The sequence below is a fragment of the Penicillium verrucosum genome (genome assembly GCF_028828655.1).
Source record: "Penicillium verrucosum strain IBT 35672 chromosome Unknown utg000001l_segment0_segment0, whole genome shotgun sequence".
In the NCBI taxonomy this organism is placed as follows: domain Eukaryota; kingdom Fungi; phylum Ascomycota; class Eurotiomycetes; order Eurotiales; family Aspergillaceae; genus Penicillium; species Penicillium verrucosum.
In genome coordinates, this window is record NW_026643210.1 from 8,483,770 (window position 1) to 8,505,042 (window position 21,273).

General features: G+C 54.5%; 1 protein-coding gene across 1 annotated transcript; it reads left to right on the forward strand.

Moving 5' to 3' along the window:
* Positions 1-1,565: 1,565 nt before the first annotated feature.
* On the forward strand, positions 1,566-21,129 carry lah (involucrin repeat protein; the record flags this gene model as incomplete). Its single annotated transcript, XM_057215771.1, has 7 exons — positions 1,566-3,159; positions 3,311-4,386; positions 4,458-7,601; positions 7,789-16,935; positions 16,994-19,468; positions 19,575-20,498; positions 20,566-21,129. The coding sequence occupies 7 exons, from the start codon at positions 1,566-1,568 to the stop codon at positions 21,127-21,129; spliced, it is 18,924 nt and encodes a 6,307-aa protein (XP_057077654.1).
* Between the last annotated feature and the right edge of the window lie 144 nt (positions 21,130-21,273).

Genomic DNA, 21,273 nt, shown 5'->3' on the forward strand with positions numbered 1-21,273 from the left:
TTGCTTGGTCATGTTGTAAACCGCCTGGGCAGAATGGAAGCTTTAGGGTTAATGGTTCATGCACAAGTTCGGCAGTACCGGACAATGATGGTTGTGGGCCCTTCCGCTCCCACAGTTTCAGCTCCCATGGTTTTATACCGGCTGGCTGATATCAAACCAAATTTATTCAAAGGCCTAAGTATATTCGGCCATATTATCACCGAGAAAGCAAAAGTATGCTGTTCACGCACCTCAGCTTCCCCGTATTGTGCTGATCAGGATTTAATCTAGAGGCACGAGTCAGCATACTATAAAATAACCTCAGCCCAGACGCGCCATATGTTCGAAGTCAACATGCTGTCCCACCAAGCTTGTGCAAGAGTTCCTGTCCGATATGATCGAGGCAAGTCATGGTATGGTTGTCATTGTTACTTCGCTACCTGGATATACTGCCAATGTCAGGCCTAACATAGTCGATTACTCGGCATCCAGGGCTGTCTAGGTGCGGCTATTGTGTTCCACAAGGGACTTGCTGCTGACTTGGTTACGCGCTATTATGGATCTGAGACTCATTACGTGCATGCTTGTTACACAGGATTTTACTAGGCACAGGATCTTACTAATAGGCAACCTTATTAGGGGTCTGACTGTTGAGAATACTTGGTTTAATCCTCTGCTTCACACTCTGAGGTTGTTGCTGAGGAGGTTGTTAGTTTGTTAGGGAGTGGGCATGTTATTTATTACTGGATCTGTTGGTTGATTGCAAAGCAAATTAGGGCGTTGCCTGGCAGCCTGGGTGGTTACAGTATTCGCCCAGGTGTAGGTTGGAGAAGTCGATGAGGGTTATTAGGGTTATTAGTTGTTTAATACTTAGGAAGGGGTATCGTGGCTATATGTTTGTGGTATTATTTGGTGGGTTAATGCATATATTGCACTGTTATTGTCAATAATAGGAAATTCGATATATACTGTTTTTGGTTGCTAGTGATACTACGGCTAGCATGTGATTCTCGTTCTTATATAGGCATTGAAGTGTACCCTGTGTCGAGAAGTATAGACTAGATGAATTTCGACCAACGATCTTTATTTTTCGATGTATATGTGAGGTACGGAGTACTCCGTAAGCTATTAGATTGTACGGAGTATAGATGGCTGGGTGAAGAAGTGAACCCAGCCCCATGTTGGTCCGTGCACGATGCTTCACCGCGATTTTGATTCGCTCCACTTGTTGCACCGACAGTTCATCAGCGCTGTGAATCACATTTTTTCACTGTCGCATTTTTTTTTCAGATCGTCTGTATCTCATCTAACTATCACACAGATTCTATCCGATACTCAACACCAAAGAAGAGGGAATAAGGTGAGGTTAAGCGCCACAGGTCAAGTTGAGATCCACTGGGGGCCTTTCCCGGGTACAAGATCCACGGCTCAGCTCCGTTGTTTACTTCCCCCAAACAAACCCATAACATTGCATTCTCTCTGACTTACCAACTAACACTTACCCTCCCCATACCGCCCGCATTCCAATCATTACATTCCTTTCATCCCACATGGTTCACTCTGGCTATCCAAATTAATTGCCCACCATGTTCAAAGCCCTGATGGGCGGGGGCCGCTCGTCATCCTCATCCGACGTTCGCAGCAGTTCCAAGAGCAGCCGGCGCAAGTCCGAAAAGCCCGATAAATCTGACACTAGATCGATCTCAAGTCGCAAGTCCTCACGGGGTGACGACCGTGACCGCGGCCTGGGTGATTTGTCGTCTTACTCGCCAACGGCTTCCCGCAGTAAGCGTGGCCCACCGAGTATTGCCGGCGAATCTATCGCATCAACCTATGTAACCGCCGAGCCAGAAGCCATTGATGACTCCGATCGCTATTATATTGAACGCACACCAAGACGCAGAGACAGTGAACGGGAAAGCAAGAGTTCTCGTCGGCGCGACCAGGACCGATCCGACAGCCCCGAGCGTGAAAAGAGAAGCAGCCGCCGAGGAACACAAGATACTCTGGACGATGACCTGGATCGGGAGCGCGACCGTCGCGACCGTCGCGACCGTCGCCGCACTCAGTCAGGGGATCCATATGTGCCCCCGATCTCCACAAGCATGCCGCCTAGCGCCCCCGGCGCGCAGTTTGCCGCCGAGATTGGCGCCCCGGGATTCTCGCAATTTCCCATGCAGTACGACGCTGGACTTCCATCTGCAGACCATTCGCCAGCGCATGAAGTTTCGTATGACCCACACGTGCAGCAACAATTTCCCGGCCAGTTCCCAGAGCAGGTTGCTGAGCCGTATCGGCCGCCTAACCCTGCCGGCGCTGCGGCAGACTACTATGGTGACCAGGGCGAGTCTGTTGAGCACCAGCCCGGTATTCGACCGGCTCGCCCAAGTGTGCTTCCTAACACCCAAGCACACTTGATGGCAGCATCACCATCAGCTAACCCACCCCCAGAGCCCAGTAGTTTGGGTGAGACTGGGGCAGCGGCGGCCTATTTCGACGATGATTCCCATGCTCCGGCGCAGGAAGGCCAGCCGCCGGCAGTGTCTTCAATCAGACCCCCGAAACCGTCGAAGCCTTCAAAGCCTTCGAAGCCTTCTTCATCGGGAGTTCTTCCTGCTGCCGCTGTTGGAGCTGCCGCTTATGGCGTTGGGGGTATGATGTCTCATTCTGAGTCGCATTCCCCTCCGCAGCACGCCACTTCGTACGCGCAGCAGGACCAGCCAGTGGTACAGGGCCAGCCAATGACATACAACCAGCCAACGGAATACGATCAGCCGATAGCAAGCAGTGGCTACCAACTTCCCTCCAAGCCGTCCCACTCTCATAGCTTCAGTGAAGGTGCCGGTATTGCGGCTGCAGGCGCTGCAACGGGGTACATGCTGGGTCATCACCATCACTCCTCGAGCCCCGAGCACGCACCACAATATGCTTTCCAGCATCACGAGCAGTATCCTCAAGGTGGTGGTATGCAAGTTATGCAACCGTATGGCCCTGGCCATAATAATGCTTTGTATGCGGGAGGATATCCTGCTCAAGCTGCCTACAACCCGGGTTTCTATCCTCATACACCCAGCGCGCTAGCTTTCCAAGAGCGTCAGCGTGGCCCCATGGGAAGATTCGTTGATTTCTGGCGCGACCCCGAGGCCGTTGGAAGATTCGAGGATTACACAGAATCTATCGGTGTGTGTAAATACTGTTTCCAACCTGGCACGAGCTCCGTCGATGCCCCCCCGCAAGCATCACTATCACAGGCGCCGCCGAAACTCCCCCGATCGACGAAGCAGCGGTAGTTCCAGGATCAGTAAGGTCAGCCGATACAACTCCTCCGAAGATGAGGGCCGCCGCCGACCGAAGTCCAAGAAATCTTCCTCGTGGCTGCCAGGCATGCTAGCCGGCTATGCGACTAAATCGCTCTTCTCAAGCAAGGAGTTTGACGATTCTTACAGCCTCCGCTCCGGTCGAATGGCCTCATCCCACGGGGAAGAAGACGACCGGAGGAGCCGTACCTCTCGTGGTGTGACCCATCGTTCTGGCCGTAGTCCTCAAAGAGACCATTATTCAGACTCCAACCATGCATCGCAATCTGGATATTCTCGGCACACACGTTCCCGATCACGGTCTTCCTCTCGATCTGGCCGGCATTCGTATTTGAAGGAGGCTGCACTCGGTGCCGCAGTGGGTGGGGCGGCGCTGGCTGTTGCAAAGTCGCGTAACCGCTCTCGCTCCCGCAGTCGTTCACCTGAAAGACGACAACGCCGAAAGGATTCATCCTCATCCTCATCCTTTGTCAATCTCCCCAGGCCCGCCAAGAAGTCCATCGCTGGTGGTATCGGTTCATTCTTCACAGCTTCTTCCGAGAACAGAAAGAAACGTCACACCAAGAAGCGAAGCGGCTTCTTCTCTTTCAAGAGCGGCTCTTCATCCTCTTCATTGGACAATGATCTTGCATTCGGAGACGGGTTCTCGAAGAAGTTCTCCAAGTCTAAGAAGAAGAGCAGGAAGGGTAAAGATGTTGATGCTGCTTTGGTAGAGCTTAGTGACACGGCAACTCGTTTGGCTGGCTCCTCGCCCCACGGTCCCGGGCGCAGCGCAGGCCAGATGTATACACCTCGATCTCGGCAGTCCAACTACGCCCACTCTACCACACAGGACGAAGAATGGATCGATGCCGAGTCGGAGGACCAGTCTTCTTCAAGTGTTAGCTCTGCGCTCGCGTTCGGAGGAAGCAGCGTTGACTCTTCCTCCGACTCCGCCAGCAGCAAATGGGGCTGGAGATGGGGAAGCAAGAAGGACAAGAAGAGGAAGGACAAGCGGTCGAGTACTACAAACGCCGCTCTGGTAGCCGGCGCTGGCGCTATTGGAGCCGCTGCAATCTCTTCTGCTCGTCACCGTGATAGCGACCCCCAAGTAGGTCTGAGAGCCTGCAACAAGTTTACCCAATGCCTACTTCCGACCCCTCTCGCTTCGATGTTGCAAAGATGTCCCCATCTGTATCTGGCGGGGAACCAACCCTCATCCGCCCGGGACCCATTCCCCTTCAGCAGCCTCAGCCTTTTACCCCTGTCTCCCAATCAGTGTACACTACCCAGGGTGCTGTTTCGGGGCCCATTCCTGTGTATAGCACCCCGGCGGTCCCGCCCCTTTTCGCTAATGAAGTTGGGAACTACGACTCGCAGTTCCAAATCACTCGTGATCCAGCATGGGCACCAGAACCGTCAACATACGTCGACCGCCGGAAACCCCGACGCAGTGATTCCTCTCCTGTTTTCCCCACTCAGGAAACTGCTTCCAGCCTCAAGCGCCGGTTCACCGCTAAGGAGCAAGCCTCCGTGCAATTCAACTTGACGGAAGAGCAAGCGGAGAGGGAACGCCACCTTATTCGTCGTGACAAGAACTATCGGGATGAAGTTACTGATCAACCGGTTCAACTGATTGACCGAGAGGAAGAGCTCGCCCGCCAGGAAACCGAGCGACGAGAGCGCCGCCGAAAAGAGCGAGACGACGAGGACCGCCGGTATGCGGGCGACAGAGAAAAAGGTTCCTCATCCTGGGTTGGTGCAGCAGCAGCTGGAGCTGTAGGAGCTGCCGCTGCCAGCACTATTCTCTCGCGCAAGACAGACGATGATGAAGCCTCTGAAGCTAGCCAGCGATACAATGAACGCCGAGAGAAACGCCGCGCCGAGCGGAAGCGCGACACTGATGCAATCGCGGCTAGTTCGATCGTGTCGCGGTTCGAGCCTACTCAACCTATTGACGAAGAAGTGACTACGGTGGAACACCGCGAAGATCAGAAGAAACAGTCTCCTCGATCTCCCCGTCCAGCACAGGTTTACGACGATTACGCAGAATTTTATGCCCCTGAGGAATTACGACACAGCCCAGATGTTCATCGCAGCAGCGGCTCCCCTAATATGCCAACCATCGTGGAGGTAGAGCCTGCTAGCGAACGACGTACAAAAGAGGAACCTGAACCTACGGAGGTGGACTACTCATACGAGCCCTATCAACACGTGGACCGCCTCCCATGGCCAGTCCCCGGGCTCAACCTCATTGAGCCAACTCCTCCCCACAGCGTGACCGGTGGCTCCGTTCGCGACGTTACGTCCCCAACGCCCCCTGTAAATAAATCTTATGATACCCAGCCTCGCGAACGACCAACCGGCTCCCGGGTCTCCTGGGGTGAACATGAAACTCACGAATACGAGATCCCTTCTTCTTCTGAGCAGGATCCTCTTGAACATGATATTTCCCCTATCGAAATCTCACCGAAGGACGTTCCTCTCCCTGCATCCGAGATATCCCAATCCAAGGGTATTCCCAGCACATCGGAGTACGGCGCCGATATTGAATTTGCTGCGACAATCGCTGCTGCGACGGCCGCAGCTGGATTTGATCCCTCTCTGATCACAGATGACCCATCCTACCACACCCGCACTTCCCCTCCTGGGTCGGAGGATGAACACAGATTTACCTCACCCTGGTCTGCATCAGCTCGGAAGGAGCCCCACGGCTTCGTCGAGCGCGAGATCGAAGAAATTGACCCCAAATTCACCAAGGATATGACTTCCACCCCGGAGCACGTGGTCCAGGACAAGGATGAGCTTTTCTTCCACGAGCCAGAATCCTTCTCGAGAGACCGGGACATTTCCTCGGGACGCGGTGACAAGGCCTCGATTGCCCAGGAGGTCATCGAGCAGCTGAATGGCAAATACGGCAAGCGCGATCGTACTGCTTCGCCTGAAAAAGACGTAGATGTCTTCTCGATGCCTGGTGGCTTTGATACAGCTGAATCTAGAAACTTGCCTGACGCCAGATCCGTGGTCTCAGCGCCGGCGCCTGTTGCCATGGACCCAGAGACTCCGACCAAGTCCAAGTCCAAGTCCAAGTCGTCGAGGCGGAGTGGAGATGACTTTGAGATTTACGAGTCACGGGAGGTGTCTCCATCTCGAGATGAATCCTATTCCGTTATCTCCGCTCCCGTCTCCAAGGACGAAACATCCAAGTCCAAGTCCAGGAAGTCCAGGAAGAGTGGCGATGACTTTGGCATTGCTGAATATCCGGAGTCAGTGGTTCCCGAGTCTCGTGATGATTCTTTCTCTGTTATCTCTGCCCCTGTTTCCAAGGACGAGACATCCAAGTCCAAGTCCCGCAAATCTCGACGGAGCGGTGATGACTTCGAGATCTACGAGTCACGCGAACCATTTGAATCCCGGGATGACACCCGCTCGGTTACCTCTGCTTCTGCTGGCAAAGGAGAGTACGATATCCCCAGATCGCGAGAGATCTCCGGGTCTTACGATGACAACCAGTCAGTATTTTCTGCACCTGTCTCGAAAGATGAGACTAGTAAATCTCGCCGGTCTCGACGCAGCGGAGATGACTTTGATATTTTCCGATCACAGGATGTGCCCGAGTCTGGTGACGAGTCTCGTTCTATTGTCTCTGAACCAGCTAAGTCTAGAAAGTCTCGTCGCAGCGGCGATGATTTCGATCTACGTCGCGATGCTGAAGCCGCTCCTGACGACGCGGAAGGTGGCGAGGAGAAGGAGAGACGTCGCAAGCGTCGATCTAAGCATGGAAGTGACACCTTCTCTGTTGATGACGATGCTCGCTCCGCTATTACGGACATTGGAGATGACAAGTCCGAGCGCCGCAAGCATCGCCACCGTTCATCTCGGGAAGCCGAATTTGATGACAATGCTTCTATAACCTCCTCTCCAGCCCAGATTGACGAATCCCGCGAGAAGCGCCGAAGCAAGGACGAGAAAGAAAAGAGCAGTGGATTTTTGAGAAATATCTTTGGCTCACAAGTCTCGGCTCCAGCTGAGCGTGCTCGGTCTGGCCATTCTCGCTCTTCCTCGTTGGATAAGCGCTCATCCCGCGAAGCCATATCTGAAGCTGGTGTGGATGATGAACGCCGTCGCCATAAGAAGCGTTCTTCCAAGCACCGCAGCTCCAGCAACGGGGATGAATTGGATCGTTACATGTCGGACAAGGAGAAGGGTACCCAGGATGACACAAATCTGGAGGAGTACAGGTCCAGTAGACAGCAGAAAGAAGAGCGGCGACGTCATCGGTACGAGGAAATCGTGGATTCAGGGAGGAAACGGGAATCTGAGAAGGTATAGCATCTGAACTTTTCTTTTTACTTACTTATGTTGTGATTTTTTTGGTTGTACACTTTATTGTCCCATATAGTTTCCCTTTTTTGGCTGGTTGATCTGACCAGCTTTTTGCACAAAACAACAAAACCCGAACAAAAAAAAAAAAAGAAATGTACTAAGCTTTTATTGGTTATTCCATGTGCAGGAAAGATATAGTGACAACTTCGACGATCAATCTTTTTTAAGGAAGCACCCTGAAATTCTAGCCCCTGAGCGCGAACATTATGGTGCTTCATGGCTTCCAGCATTAGGGGGTAGCGCAGCTGTCTTCGCTGCAGCATCAGGACTCAATGAGATCCCGCAGCAGAGGCCCCGGAGCCAATCCACTTCTCCCCCAGTCACAGAGAAGACACTCGACTTGACCCCGAAGTCTCTGAGCCGCCCCGCTTCACCTGAAACAAGCCACCCCCAGGGGTCCCGATCCCCCAAGCAACGCCGACACTCCGTGGCCAAGTCCACCAACGAATCGCCGACAGCCGTGCCTCTCCACTTCCGCCGGCCCCCAACTTCCCCAGGTCTCTCCCGCGCAGTTCCCGTCGAACAACCCGCCCCCATCGCCTCCCCAGGCTCGCCAAGCCAGCAACGCAACCGCCGGCCTGGGTCAGTCGAGTTCCGAAACTCGCGTGAAATTCGCCCTCTATGGCTCGTCGAGCGCCACAGTTTGATCAAGGGCGAGCCCGAGACGGAGGAGCCCTTGCCATCGCTCCCATCTAGCAAGACCTCCTCCCGCGCTCCATCAATGGACAACGTAAAGTCCCTCCATGATGAGGATGGCCTTAAGAGCTGGGAGCACGTGGATCTGAGTCAATCAATCATGGAGAACCAGCGCCCGACCGGGCTGACAATTTCAACTGACCAAGCGAACGAAAGCCATGATAGAGACCTTGATCTGCTCGGCTCGCAGCAGCCCACGCCTACCGCGGAACACTTCCAGGATTCAGAGTCGAGGAAGGAAAAGCGCAGATACGAATTCCACTCACCTTCTGAGCTCCTGCAGGACCCCGCTGTTCTGGACGAGTTACCTCCTTCACCTACGCTGGACGCCCTGCCTTCTGCAGAGGGCTCCATGGTTGGCGTTGGCTCCAGGGAGCAAGAAACCAAACGTGCGCTTGACGCTCTCGAGGGCGTGTCCAGCCCTCAGCCTGAGCCGGAAACCCCGACCCAAGAACATAGTTCTTTCTTCGGCGGCGTGACGGACTTCGCCAAGGGCGCTGGCTTTGCCGGCGTTGTCGACGCAGCTGCTATTGCCGCTGTCAAGGAGCATGATCAGTCTCGCTCCTTGCCTACAGATGAACCCGCCAAGGTCCATGGCTTTAGCGATATTGTTGATGAAGCAGTTGCCGCTGACGGTTCCTCTCGCGACCATGACAAGGCGCCTGTCGATGAGGAGGCGCCCAGTGAGCCCGTTACCGCCATCGAAGAGAACTACCCCACTGGGCCAGAGCCTGTGCACCAAGAGATGGAAACGGCCAAGGGATTTGCTCCTGAATCGACCGAACAGCCTGTTGAGTCTTCTGATCTTCGCCCTCAGCCCGATACAGAAGTCGTCCCCGACGAGGGCGCGGCTACCCAGTCTTCTAAGAAGAAAAACAAGAAGAAGAAGAAGGGCAAGAAGAACCAGGCCCAGGATGCGGATCTAGGAACCCCCGAAGAACTCCCGGCGCAGGAAGATTTGACCAAGGAGTTGGCGCAGGACCCTGCTGTGGAGGTTCCCGAGGTTGAATCTGTTTCTGCTGAGCCTGAGGTTGCTGTTCCTGAGCAATCTGAGAATGAGCCTGTTGAGGCAGCCCGCGAGCTTGGACCTGAGATCGTGGTTGATGAGACTGTGATTGAAGGTGCTGCTGTTCAGTCTGCACCGATCGAGAGCGCTCCTGTTGAGCCCGAGGTCGCTGCTCCTGAGAAATCTGAGAATGAGCCTGTTGAGGCATCCCGCGAGCTTGGACCTGAGATCGTGGTTGATGAGCCTGTGATTGAAGGTGCTCCTGTTCAGCCCGCACCGATCGAGAGCGCTCCTGTTGAGCCCGAGGTCGCTGTCCCTGAGCAACCTGAGGCCGAGCCCATCGAGGCCTCTCGAGAGCTTGAGATTGAGCCTTTGGTTGCAGCAGCTCAAGAACCAGAAGTTGGCACCGCTCTTGAACCCGAACCTACAGAGGTGGAGCCTACCGAAATCGAACAGGCCGACGACACTGCATCATCGACTAAAAAGGCCAAGCGCGACAAGAAGAAGCAGAAGAAAAAATCTAAAAACGAATCTACTTCTGAAGGGCCTGCAGATGATACGGTCACTGCTCAGACCGAGGATGATATTTCTGCCTCCAAGGAGGTTGAGGGCCAGCAAGTAGACACAGCGCCTGGGCCTGCCGAAGAGATTGTGCCTGCGCCCTTGCCCGAGGATATTGCTACTTCTACTGAACCCCTCGAGAACACCTCTGACCAGACTGCGGTCCTGTCTGCTGCCACCGATGAAGAGCAAGCTCAAAGCCAGCAGCAGTCCGGAGAGCTGGTTGAGCCCGTGGAACAGGTATCTACTGAGGAATCCGTTCTACCTGTTTCCGAAGACCCCGGTCTACCCGTGGAAGAACAGCAAACCCCGGAGCCTACTTTCACTGACGCCAATGAAACTCCAATTGATGGTGCCACTCAACCAGAAGCGGAAGAAGTATCCCGCAGCCTGCAAGAGATTGAAAAGCCAATTGAAGATTCTACCCCAGAGGCCCGCCTCAATGACACCACGCCTGAAATTACTGAAACACCCAAAGAAGACACCGAAGGCGAAGACAACTTCCAAGAGGCTGTCGAAGAACAGGTTTCACAGCCCGCTGAAGAAAAGGAGCCTGCACTGGAGCCTCCCATTGAAGTGGCTGCAGATGCCCCCGCAGAGGGGTCGGAAACCAAGGCGGAGAAGCGGAAAAACAAGAAAAAGAAGAATCGCAAATCCACTGCCGTGGAAGAGACTCAGATTTCCGTTGAAACGCCCGCTCCCGAGACTGAATCGCCAGAAAGTCAAGACCCCGAACCTGAGCAATCAGCTGTTGTCGAACCTGTGGATACCCAATCCCCTCCAATTGGCGGTGAAGCCTTACTTACTGACCTTGAACATCTTGAACAGCCCAAGGATGTTGAGCAACCCCTGCAAACCACCTTTGAGGAGCCTGCAGCTACCCAAGGGAAGGAGCAAGTTCCATTGGAGGTCGCTGTGGATGCAGCACCCGTTGTGACTGAGCCAGTGGACCCCGCGGGGCCATCTGATGAACTGTCACAGCCAGCTGTCATCGATGTCCAACCTAACGCTGAACTCCCGGATCCCGCTGAGGAGGCTTCTCGCGAAATCCCAGAGCCTTCTGTTGTCGAGACTCAACCCGAAGCTGAAGTTGAAGCTGAGCCTGAAGTCGCCTTGACTGCGGCTCAGAAAAAGAAGACCAAGAAGAACAAGAAGAAGGGCAAGCAGAGTGAATCTTCCATTCTTGAAGACGAGAAGCCTGCTGAGTCTATCTCGCCGGCACCTGAAATTGAGACTGCCGCTGAGGATATGGCCAAGGAAGCCCCTCTTACTGAAGACGTATCGGTGGATGCGCCTGCACAAGAGCGCGAGATGGATCTGCCCGTCGAGGTCGAACAGCCGCTCGAGCGCGAGCAACTTCCCGAGCCCGTGCAAACTTCTGAGGCCGCTCCGCCCCAGGAAGAAGCTTCTCCTGAGCCTCTGCCAGAACCAACAGCAGAGGTAATAGAGTCAGAGAGCCCTAAAGAAGTGACAATCGCACCAGAGGAGCAACCTAAGGCTGAACAATCTCCTGCCGAGCCAGAGGTCCCTATGACCGCCGCGGAGAGGAAGAAGGCCAAGAAGGCGAAAAAGAAGCAGCAAAAGGAGCAGGAAGAGAGCATTGGCTCTGTTGCTGAAGATATCAAGGCCGTTGAGGCTGAGCTTGCGCCCGAAGCTGAATCCGCTGAACCAAGCAAGAATATTGCGCCTGCGGATGAAATTGATGAAGTTGCTCCAGCAGACCTCTCTGCACCGGTGTCTTCCGAACCTGTTGAGGCTGCACAGGATGTTGTACCTGCATCTACAACCGAGCCTGAGGCAGCCCCAGTCACTGAAGATACTCCTCTGCCAACAGAGACTGAGACTCTCGAGCAAACGAAGGATATCGAGCCTTCCGTTGAGGCTGAGCTGCCGGTAGACGACGCTGCACCATCGTCTGAGATCGAGTCTACCGAAGTTATCGCCAATGTTCCATTTGCATCGGAAGAGGCTATCGCTCCTGCGGATGCGCCCCAAGATCTTGACCAGCAGGACGATATTGTTAACGTGGAGGAGCCAAAGAGCGAGGATGTGGCTCTACCGCCCACCGAAGAACCTTCGGTTGATGCGAAGACCGATGCCCTCAAAGCAGAAGAAGAATCTCCCGAACCTGAGGTCCTAATGACTGCCGCCGAGAGGAAAAAGGCCAAGAAAAACAAGAAGAAGCAGCAGCAGAAGCAAGAGTCTGAGGCCGAGCCTACTTCTACCGAGGGTAAGAGCGTCGAACAAACTGGTGACATCTTGCCCGAGAGTGAGGCCACACCTACCGCAGTTGATGAGCCCACAGACCCCGAGGCAGCCCGTGATCTTGGAACTGAGACCAAGCCTGAAGAGGAACAAGCCCAGGACGTGCCAATTCTCGAATCCGAGCTTGCGCACGACGCACCCGCAGAGGCCATTCCTACCCCGGATATTACCGAACAAGGTATTGATGTCCAAGATGGGGACAAGAAAACCACCCAAGAGCATGAAGTTACTTCCGCGGAAGAACCCCAGGGAGAAGAGCTTGATACAGCCGTCAGCATGGAGCCTGTGTTAGACAAGTCTCTCGATGACAAGCCTACAGAGCCTACAGCTGAGCCAGTTATGGAGGAGGCTCAGCCTACGGAGCCTACAGAAAGTCCAGTGGTGGAGCAGGCTGAAGATGAACAGGCGGAAACTTCTTCTAAGTCGAAGAAGAAGAAGAAGAATAAGAAGCGCCAATCAGTTGCCCCTGAAGAGGAGCAGCCTGTACCTCCCGAGGAGGAATCCAAGGTCGTCCCCGCCGAGGAAGAGATTATTAAGCCTACACCCGCCGAAGAGGAGTCTGCACCTGTGCCTCCTGAGGTTGAATCCACCGAACCGGCGCCATCTCAAGAGCTCGAACAGCCTCCTCTCGAGAAGGATGCGGAGGTCCCCATTGTGACGGAAGAGGCGTCCAAGGCTGAAGAGAGCACGCAGCCAGAGACCCCTATCGATGTAGCCGCCGCCGAGGCTGCTGAAGAGGCATCAATGACGCCTGCTCAGAAGCGGAAGGCCAAGAAAGACAAGAAAAAGCGCCAATCAGTTGCTGCTGAACAGGAGCAGCCTACGTCTGCTGAGGAGGAGTCCAAGGCTGTCCCCACTGAGGAAGAGGTTAAGCCTACACCCGCCGAAGAGGAGTCTGCACCTGTGCCTGCTGAGGTTGAATCCACCGAACCCGCGCCATCTGAAGAGCCTGAACAGCCTGCTCCCGAGCTAAGCCCGGCGACTCCTATTGCGACAGAAGAGGCGCCGAAGGCCGAAGAACCCTCTCCGGAGGAGACTACACAGGGAGAGGTCCCTGCCGATGTTGCCGCCATCGAAGCAGCTGAAGAGGCCTCGATGACTCCTGCTCAGAGGCGAAAGGCTAAGAAAGATAAGAAAAAGCGCCAATCAGTTGCTGCTGAGCAGGAGCAGCCTACGTCTGCTGAGGAGTCCAAGGCTGTGGCCGCCGAGGAAGAGGCTAAGTCTACGCCCGCTGGGGAAGAGGTTGAGTTTGCACCCGCCGAAGAGGAACCTACACCTATGCCTACTGAGGGTGAATTTACCGAACCCGCGCCATCGCAAGAGCCTGAACAGCCTGCTCCCGAGCCAAGCACGGAGTCTCCTATTGCGACAGAAGAGGCGCCGAAGGCCGAAGAACCCTCTCCGGAGGAGACTACACAGGTAGAGGTCCCTGCCGATGTTGCCGCCATCGAAGCAGCTGAAGAGGCCTCGATGACTCCTGCTCAGAGGCGAAAGGCCAAGAAAGATAAGAAAAAGCGCCAATCAGTTGTTGCCGAAGAGGAACAGCCTGTGCCTGTTGAGGAGTCCAAGCCTGAACCAGCCGAGGAAGACGTGACGCCCGCACCAGCCGAAGAGGTGCCCATACCTGATTCCATTCGGGAAGAGCCCACTGCGCCAATTTTGACCCAGGATGCCGAACATTCCGCGGTCGGCGAAGATGCGGGCACTCCCATTGTGACGGAAGAAGAAGGGCCTAAGGCCGAAGAACCCTCTCCAGAAGAGAGCACGCAGCCAGAGGCACCTGCCGATGCAGCCGCTATCGAGGCCGCTGAAGAGGCATCAATGACTCCTGCTCAGAGGCGGAAGGCTAAGAAAGATAAGAAAAAGCGTCAATCAGTCGTCACTGAACAGGAGCAACCCGCGTCTGTTGAGGAGCCAAAGCCTGAATCCCCTCAGCAAGAGCCCGTTGAGCCTGAGTTGACCCAGGAAACCGAACAGCCGACTGTCGACAAAGATGCCCAGGCTCCTATTATGGCAGAAGAAGAGGTGCCCAAGCCCGAAGAACCCTCTCTCGAAGAGGCCACGCAACAGGATGCCCCTGCTGATGCAGCTGCTACCGAGGCTGCGGAGGAGGAGGCAATGACTCCAGCCCAGAAAAAGAAGGCCAAGAAAGACAAGAAAAAGCAACGCAAGTCTGTTGCTTTTGACGACAATGCGACACCGAGCGAAGAGCCCAAGCCAGAGCAGGATTCATCTGCGCCTGAAGACAAGGTTGAAACCCAGGATGCTCCGGCTGAATTGGTTATCGCCGACGAATCAGCCAAAGAGTTATCAGTGACGGAAGAAGTTGCCGAACCTGCTACTGAAGGGGAAGTCTCGGAGAAGATTGAAGAGCCCGCTTCCTCTGAACAAAGCAAGGAGATCGCCGAGGATGAGCCGACCTCAGTTGCTGCGCCCGATGCTCCCATTCCTGCTGAAGTCGAGGATCCAAAGTCCACGGTGGAGTTGCCAAATCAGCCGGAACAAGATGCTCAGACTCCCTCAGAGCCTCAGTCGCCGAATACACAAGAGCCTGAAGTTCCCTTGACTACGGCGCAGAAGAAGAAGGCGAAGAAGAACAAGAAGAAGGGCAAGTCTGTGGACTTGGCCGAAAACGACCCTGCTGCTACAGAAGCAGCGCAGGAATCTGAGCCCATTGTTCAAACTTCCCCCGATACTCCCGCTGAGAACCTGGAGTTGCAAGATACTCCCGCTTCTGAGCCAGCACAGCCCGCAGAAGATCTCGAGCAAGACAATACCACCGAACCCGAGGCTCCCAAGGCCGAGGAACCCGAGATAACAGAAACCCTAGTTGACGATGTGCCAAAAGAGGAAATTCCTGACGCCAAGGAGACCGACGAAGCTCCAGTCACCGAGGCGATTGTCGATGCCCCCTCCCAGGAAGCAGAGGCCATTGCCTCTTCTCCTGCCGAGACGACCGAAGAAGCTGGCATGTCAACCAAGGAGCGACGCAAAGCTGCCAAGAAGGCGAAGAAACGCCAGTCCAAGAATGTCGACGCCGACAACGACGCCGCAACATCCACTGAAGCGGCCAACAGTGTCGAAAAGGTCCTCACCTCTACGGACACAGACGCCCCTGGACTCTCAGCCGTACCGGCGTCCTCGCCTGCGGAACATGACGGTAAAGAACATCAGTCCCACGACATAGAAACTTACGACGCCACGGCGCAAAATACGGCCTCGACTGATAAATACATGTCTTCGCAGGTTGAGCAGACGCCGATAGAAAGTCCTTTTTTAGAATATCCTCCCCAGCCCGTGCTTGAGCGTTCAGTTGATTCCGGCGAGTTGGTGGAGGGAAATGGTGTGCAGGAGGGTGATGTTGCCCCTACTGCACAGGAGCGAGAGGGGGAGTTGCTTGAGCCTACACCCCTTGAGGAAATGAAAACAGTTGATGATGGTGAGGTTGTTGAGGAGAAGTCGTCTGTGCCGGAAGCAGACGATTTCTCCATGGAGAAGGATGTTGAGAACAAAGATGTTGAAGAGACGCCTGTGGATGTTCTAATTGATAACGTTCCTGAGGCACAGACACAAGAATCTCTCGTGGAGGAGGCTTCTGAGACAGCTGTCTCGAAGAAGCAGAAGAAGAAAAACAAAAACAAAAACAAAAACAAAAAACAAGAGGATGAAGCCGCAGCACCTGAGCTTGAAACCTCTACTGCGGAGGACAAGGAGCAGCCTGAAGCTGCACCTTTGTTTGAGGCCGAGCCCCAGCCGGAGGTGAAAGAAATCACCGAGCCTGAGCCCATTGCTGAGGCCGAACCATTGCCAGTTCTAGAGGAGCAATCGGCCGATCACTCACAGGACATTGAAGAGACTACCGCTATCCAGACAACCGAGGGCACTGCTGGTACCAAGGAGATCAGTGTCCCAGAAGCCGAGGCTGAGCTAGTGCCAATTCCAGAGGAGCAACGGGCAGAACACCCACAGGACATTGAAGACACTGTCGCCGTCCAGACAACCGAGGACATTGATGACACTATCCCAGAAGGCGAGACCGTTGCTCCTCCTACCGAAGAGACAACGCAGTCAGAGGTCCTTACAAATGCAGCTGCCACCGAGGCCGCCGAAGAGGCCTCGATGACTCCTGCTCAGAAGCGGAAGGCCAAGAAAGACAAGAAGAAGCAACGCCAATCAATTCTTCCCCAAGAACCCGAAGCTGAGCTCCGGCCTAGGGAACAGACAACGCCCGAATCGGCTGAAGCTTCCGTCCAAGAGGTTGAGACTACAACGGAGTCAGCACCTGCCGAATTTATCATCCAAGATGAGGCTGTTACTAGTGCAGACGAGCCTACAGTGCAGCCTATTGATGTCACCGAGGATGCCTCCAAGGATATTGTGACACTTTCTGAAGACACTGAACAGGATGTTCCGAGTCTAGAAATCGAAGGCGGAGAGCGTTCTCTCGAACTTCCTTCCGCTGAGCCGAGGGTCGAGGAAGGAGATAAGCCAGCTGGGGAAGCTGCCGAAGTCCCGACCGAGATTCTAAATGACGAGCAAGCTAGCGAACAAACGCCACCTGAAGCGGGCCCTGAGCCCGAAGGCGAATCGGCGAGTGTCCCCAAGAAGATGAGCAAGAAGGAGAAGAAGAAGGCTGCCGCCGCCGCCGCCGCCGCCGCCGCCCTTCTCGAGGAAGAAAAATTCGTCGAATCACAACCTGAACCCGAAGAGCCCCTGGCCGTCACTCCTCAAGCTCTAGAGGAAGTGGTAGAGCAACATATCGTCCAGGAGCCGGAGGCTTTTAGGGACTGAGGACAACCCTCAGCCTGAGACAGAAAAGAGCCTGGACGAAACAACAGAACTGACAACTTCTGAGCCGAAACAAGATGTCCTGGAGCAGCCTGTTGAGGTTCTCGATTCTACAGAACCCCTCGAATCCAAGGTCAAGCCCGAGGAGTCTACGAAAGAGTTAGTCGAGGAGCCAGCTGTGGTCGATACTATTACTCGGAAAGCGTCAAAGAAAGACAAGAAAAAGGCCAAGAAGCAAGCCAAGCAAGAAGTAATTGAGCCAGCTTCTCCGCTCGAGGAGCATGTTCCTACCGAGCCTGCGGCTGTAGAGGCTGCTCCTGAACCGGAGCCGACTTTCGAGGATACGCCAACGGAGATTATTCCCGAGTCTGAGTCCATTGCCCGGGAAGAAATCCAGGAGGCTCCCAATTCCGAGCTCGAAAGCATCGAAGCCCCGCCTCTTGAGAGGTTCGGCATCGTATCGGAAGATAAGCAACCTTCAGAAAGCGAGAAAAATGAAGCAGTCGTCCCTCTGGACACACTCCCTACGTCCTCACCTGGGGAACCCGCTGACAAAGCTACCAACTATGAGTCCCTTGGCCTCCAGGATCCTGCCGAGAAGAACATACAGGAAGATGAAGCTCAAGTTGGGGCCGATGCACGGGACCTTGAGAAAACAGCTGACCTCGAGGTCGTCGAGGGCTCTGTTGAGGATGGACCTGGAGAACCTGAAGTGATGCCGGCTCTGTCCAAGAAGATGTCAAAGAAGGACAAGCGCAAGGCCAAGAAGAATGGCAGTACCAATGAAGAAGTCTCGACTCAACAACAAGAAGAGCCCCAAGCTGACGTGGCTGAGTTGCCCACGGAATGGGAGAGCCGGCCGACAGAGCCTGCCGTGGAGCAGGAAATTCCTGAAACTGAAGATGCTGCAGAACCTCAACCTACATTGGAGCGAGAGCTGCCAATTGAATCCTCTCTTGCGATTGAGGATCAGCCTATATCCGTCCCCGAAGTTCAGGTTGGGCCTACACAACCCGATGAAGAGCCCGTCAGCGAGGAAATCCCTCTTTCACGCAAGGCCTCGAAGAAGAAGGCCAAGAAGGCCCAAAAGGCTAACAAATCCTTGGATACTGAGCGGGCTGAAAACGCGATCGATGCGGATCAGCATGCTAACATTGTGCCGTTCGAAGAGGACCAATCTAAGCCACAGGATCCAGAAGTGCCAGACGAGAAGTCGTCCCATGACGAAGAACACTGGCCGGCAATTGACTGGCAGACGAAGCTTGAAGAGTCCCAGCGATTGAAGGAAGTGAACTCTGACCCTGAGTCGGAAATTTCACCTCCCGAGCCGGAGATTATCAGCGAATTTGTTGATTCTTCATTCCCCGAAGTTTCGCATGATGCAAACGAAGCTGCTCCGGAAGTCGACGAGCCTTCACTGGAACCCTCGAACGACAAAGAGATCGAGCCGCCTGCTCGAACAACTACCCCCGGTGGATCTAAGATTGCCGACTTATTTCCCGGACTCGAGCGTGCTGGATTCCGGCGATCAGCTTTGGACCAGCAAACACCGTCGCTAAAAGATAGTGCTGAGGAAGAGACAACAGCGGACTTGGAAGCGAATCGCGATATCGCGATCCCTGTCTCGGAAGCACCCCTAGCGACCACTAAAACCAAAGAAATTGCCGATGATTTTACCTCGGAACTGCCTAGCAGCCTCGAAAGACAAATTGAGTCTACGATCTCGGAGCTGAAAGCTCACCCCGAAACCCCGACTGCTACGGAGGATGACTCAATCAGAGAGCCAGAACTTCCGATGCATGGCGAAAAGTCCTTGGATGCGCCCTTGTCATTTTCAACGGAGCCCTCCAATGAGCGGACTCGTACCGAGGAACCTTCTTCTCCTACGCGCCTTCCACCCCCCGAGGAAGCTGGAGCAGAACTGTGTGAACTACGCCGATCACCATCAATCCATGGACGACACCAGCATACACCCCGAACATGGAGTTTGGACGAGCCATCTCTACCGGCTCTTGCCCCATCCCCTCCCCGGTCGCTCTTCGGACCGACTGACGATTATGTACGACCCCGGACTCCGCTTGAACCAATTGCGGAACAAGTACCACATGGCCAGGGAACCATGGCTGGTCGCGGGACCCCCCGCCTGGAGATGAAGCCCGAACATGTCTTACCTCGACCTCAAACACCCGTCCGGAAATTTACAGACAATGCCTTTGATCGAGAAGCTTGGCCTACAGAAAAAGAAAACCAAAAGAGGGATGATTTCAAAGAAATTCAAAAAACGCCTGAGCAAGGGATTCTGAAACCCAGCACCAGCAGTGGAAAATTACGTCGTACAAATCGCAGTATTAGTGGCGATCTGCGGGCGGCTAGTCGAGCGCTAGATTCCCAGCCTTCGAATCTCGATCTCGATCAGCTCCCGTCTTCCTCTTCTTATGACCCCGTCACCGACAAGGGCAAGCGTCCGCTGCGAAATATGTCGGATGTCTATGTAAGTTATTAATTTATTCTTTCTATTTGCAATTGTTTATGGTTGTTTATGGGTTGTTTATGGGTTGTTTTGTTGTTTTGTTTTTTCGTTTACTAACTTCCAGTAGGAGGGATGGGGTGAAACGCCCAACTCCCCCCGGTCGCCCAGCCGACCGCCTAGTGTCCGCCGTCGTCGTAGCATGCAACACTTGCAAGACATCGAAACCCGTCTCGACCAGCTCATCTCTGAGAACCGTCTACTGATTGCCGCCCGCGATGAAGCCGAAGATAAGCTCCGGAATACCAGCGTCGCTCGTCGAAAGAGCGACCGTGCCCTCAACACCCGCGACGGCGATTTACGCGATCGGGAATCGGAGGTGGAACAATTGAAGAACTCGGTGGAATGGCTGCAGAAGGAGATGACTCGTCTGACCCAAGAGAATGAGGGGCTGACTGCGTCCAACTCTGCTCTCGCCGCCGCCCATGCAGCCGAGGTCAACACCGTGCGCCAGTCGTCCACGCGGGAGCTCGTTGAGCTGCAGTCGCAACACAGCCAACTCTCGTCCCAGGTGGAAGATCGAGTGCGACAAGAGATTGAATCGGCTCTTGCGCAGAAAGACATTGAATTGCGCCGTCTACGTACCGAACTTGAGGAGGCTCGCGATAAGGTCAAGGAGCTCCAACAACAAATCGCAGCCTCAGTACATGACAATGCCCTTGTCTTCCGCGATGAAGAGTACTTCGAGGCCGCCTGCCAGAAGCTGTGTGGCCATGTCCAATCCTGGGTCGTGCGCTTCTCCAAGCACAGTGATAAGCGTCGCTGCCGCCCACTGAGTGATTTGCAGGACGAAAAGATCGCTGACCGTTTCGATAATGCCCTCCTCGACGGCTCCGATCCCGACGCCTATCTATCTGATCGTGTCCGCCGCCGTGATGTATTCATGTCGGTGGTCATGACAATGGTTTGGGAATACATCTTCACACGTTATCTCTTTGGCATGGACCGGGAGCAGCGTCAAAAGCTCAAGTCTCTTGAGAAACAATTGGGCGAGGTTGGCCCAGCCCGTGCTGTGCATCGCTGGCGAGCCACCACTCTCACCCTGCTGTCCCGGCGACCAGCCTTTTGCTGCTCAGCGGGAGAGTGATACGGAGGCTGTTACGCTGGAGATCTTCCAAACCCTATCACGGGTCCTCCCTCCTCCGTCACATGTTGAATCCCAGCTCCTGGATAACCTTCGCAAGATCATGCGGGTAGCAGTTAGCCTATCCTTGGAGATGCGTACCCAGCTGGCTGAATTCATCATGCTGCCACCTCTGCAGCCTGAATACGATACCAATGGCGACCTTGCACGCCAAGTGTACTTCAACGCAGCTCTGATGAATGAGCGCAGTGGTCTGACAAACGATAATGGCGAGCTCGAGGCTCAACAGTCTATTGTGCGCATTGTGCTCTTCCCTCTCGTTGTCAAAAAGGGCAATGATGTGGGCGAGGGTGAGGACGAGGATGTCGTCTGCCCCGCCCAGGTCCTCATTGCCCGCCCTAGCAGGGACAAGAAAGTATCAAGGGTGATGAGCGGCGATCGCATGTCCATTGATGCTACCAGGTCTGTCCACAGCATTGCTCAAAGCATTGCTCACAGTGTGGCACCTTCATCTATGATGGACATGAGCAATGTGATCTGAGGCGTCACACTCCGATCATGATTGCTCCCATCTTTAACATGCGCGCTTGCCGCATCCTTGATCTTATTGTCTAATTTTTGTGTTTTTTCTTCTCTCGCCGGTTGGTGATGTGGCGTCTGGGTCATTTAACATAATGGTCATTGC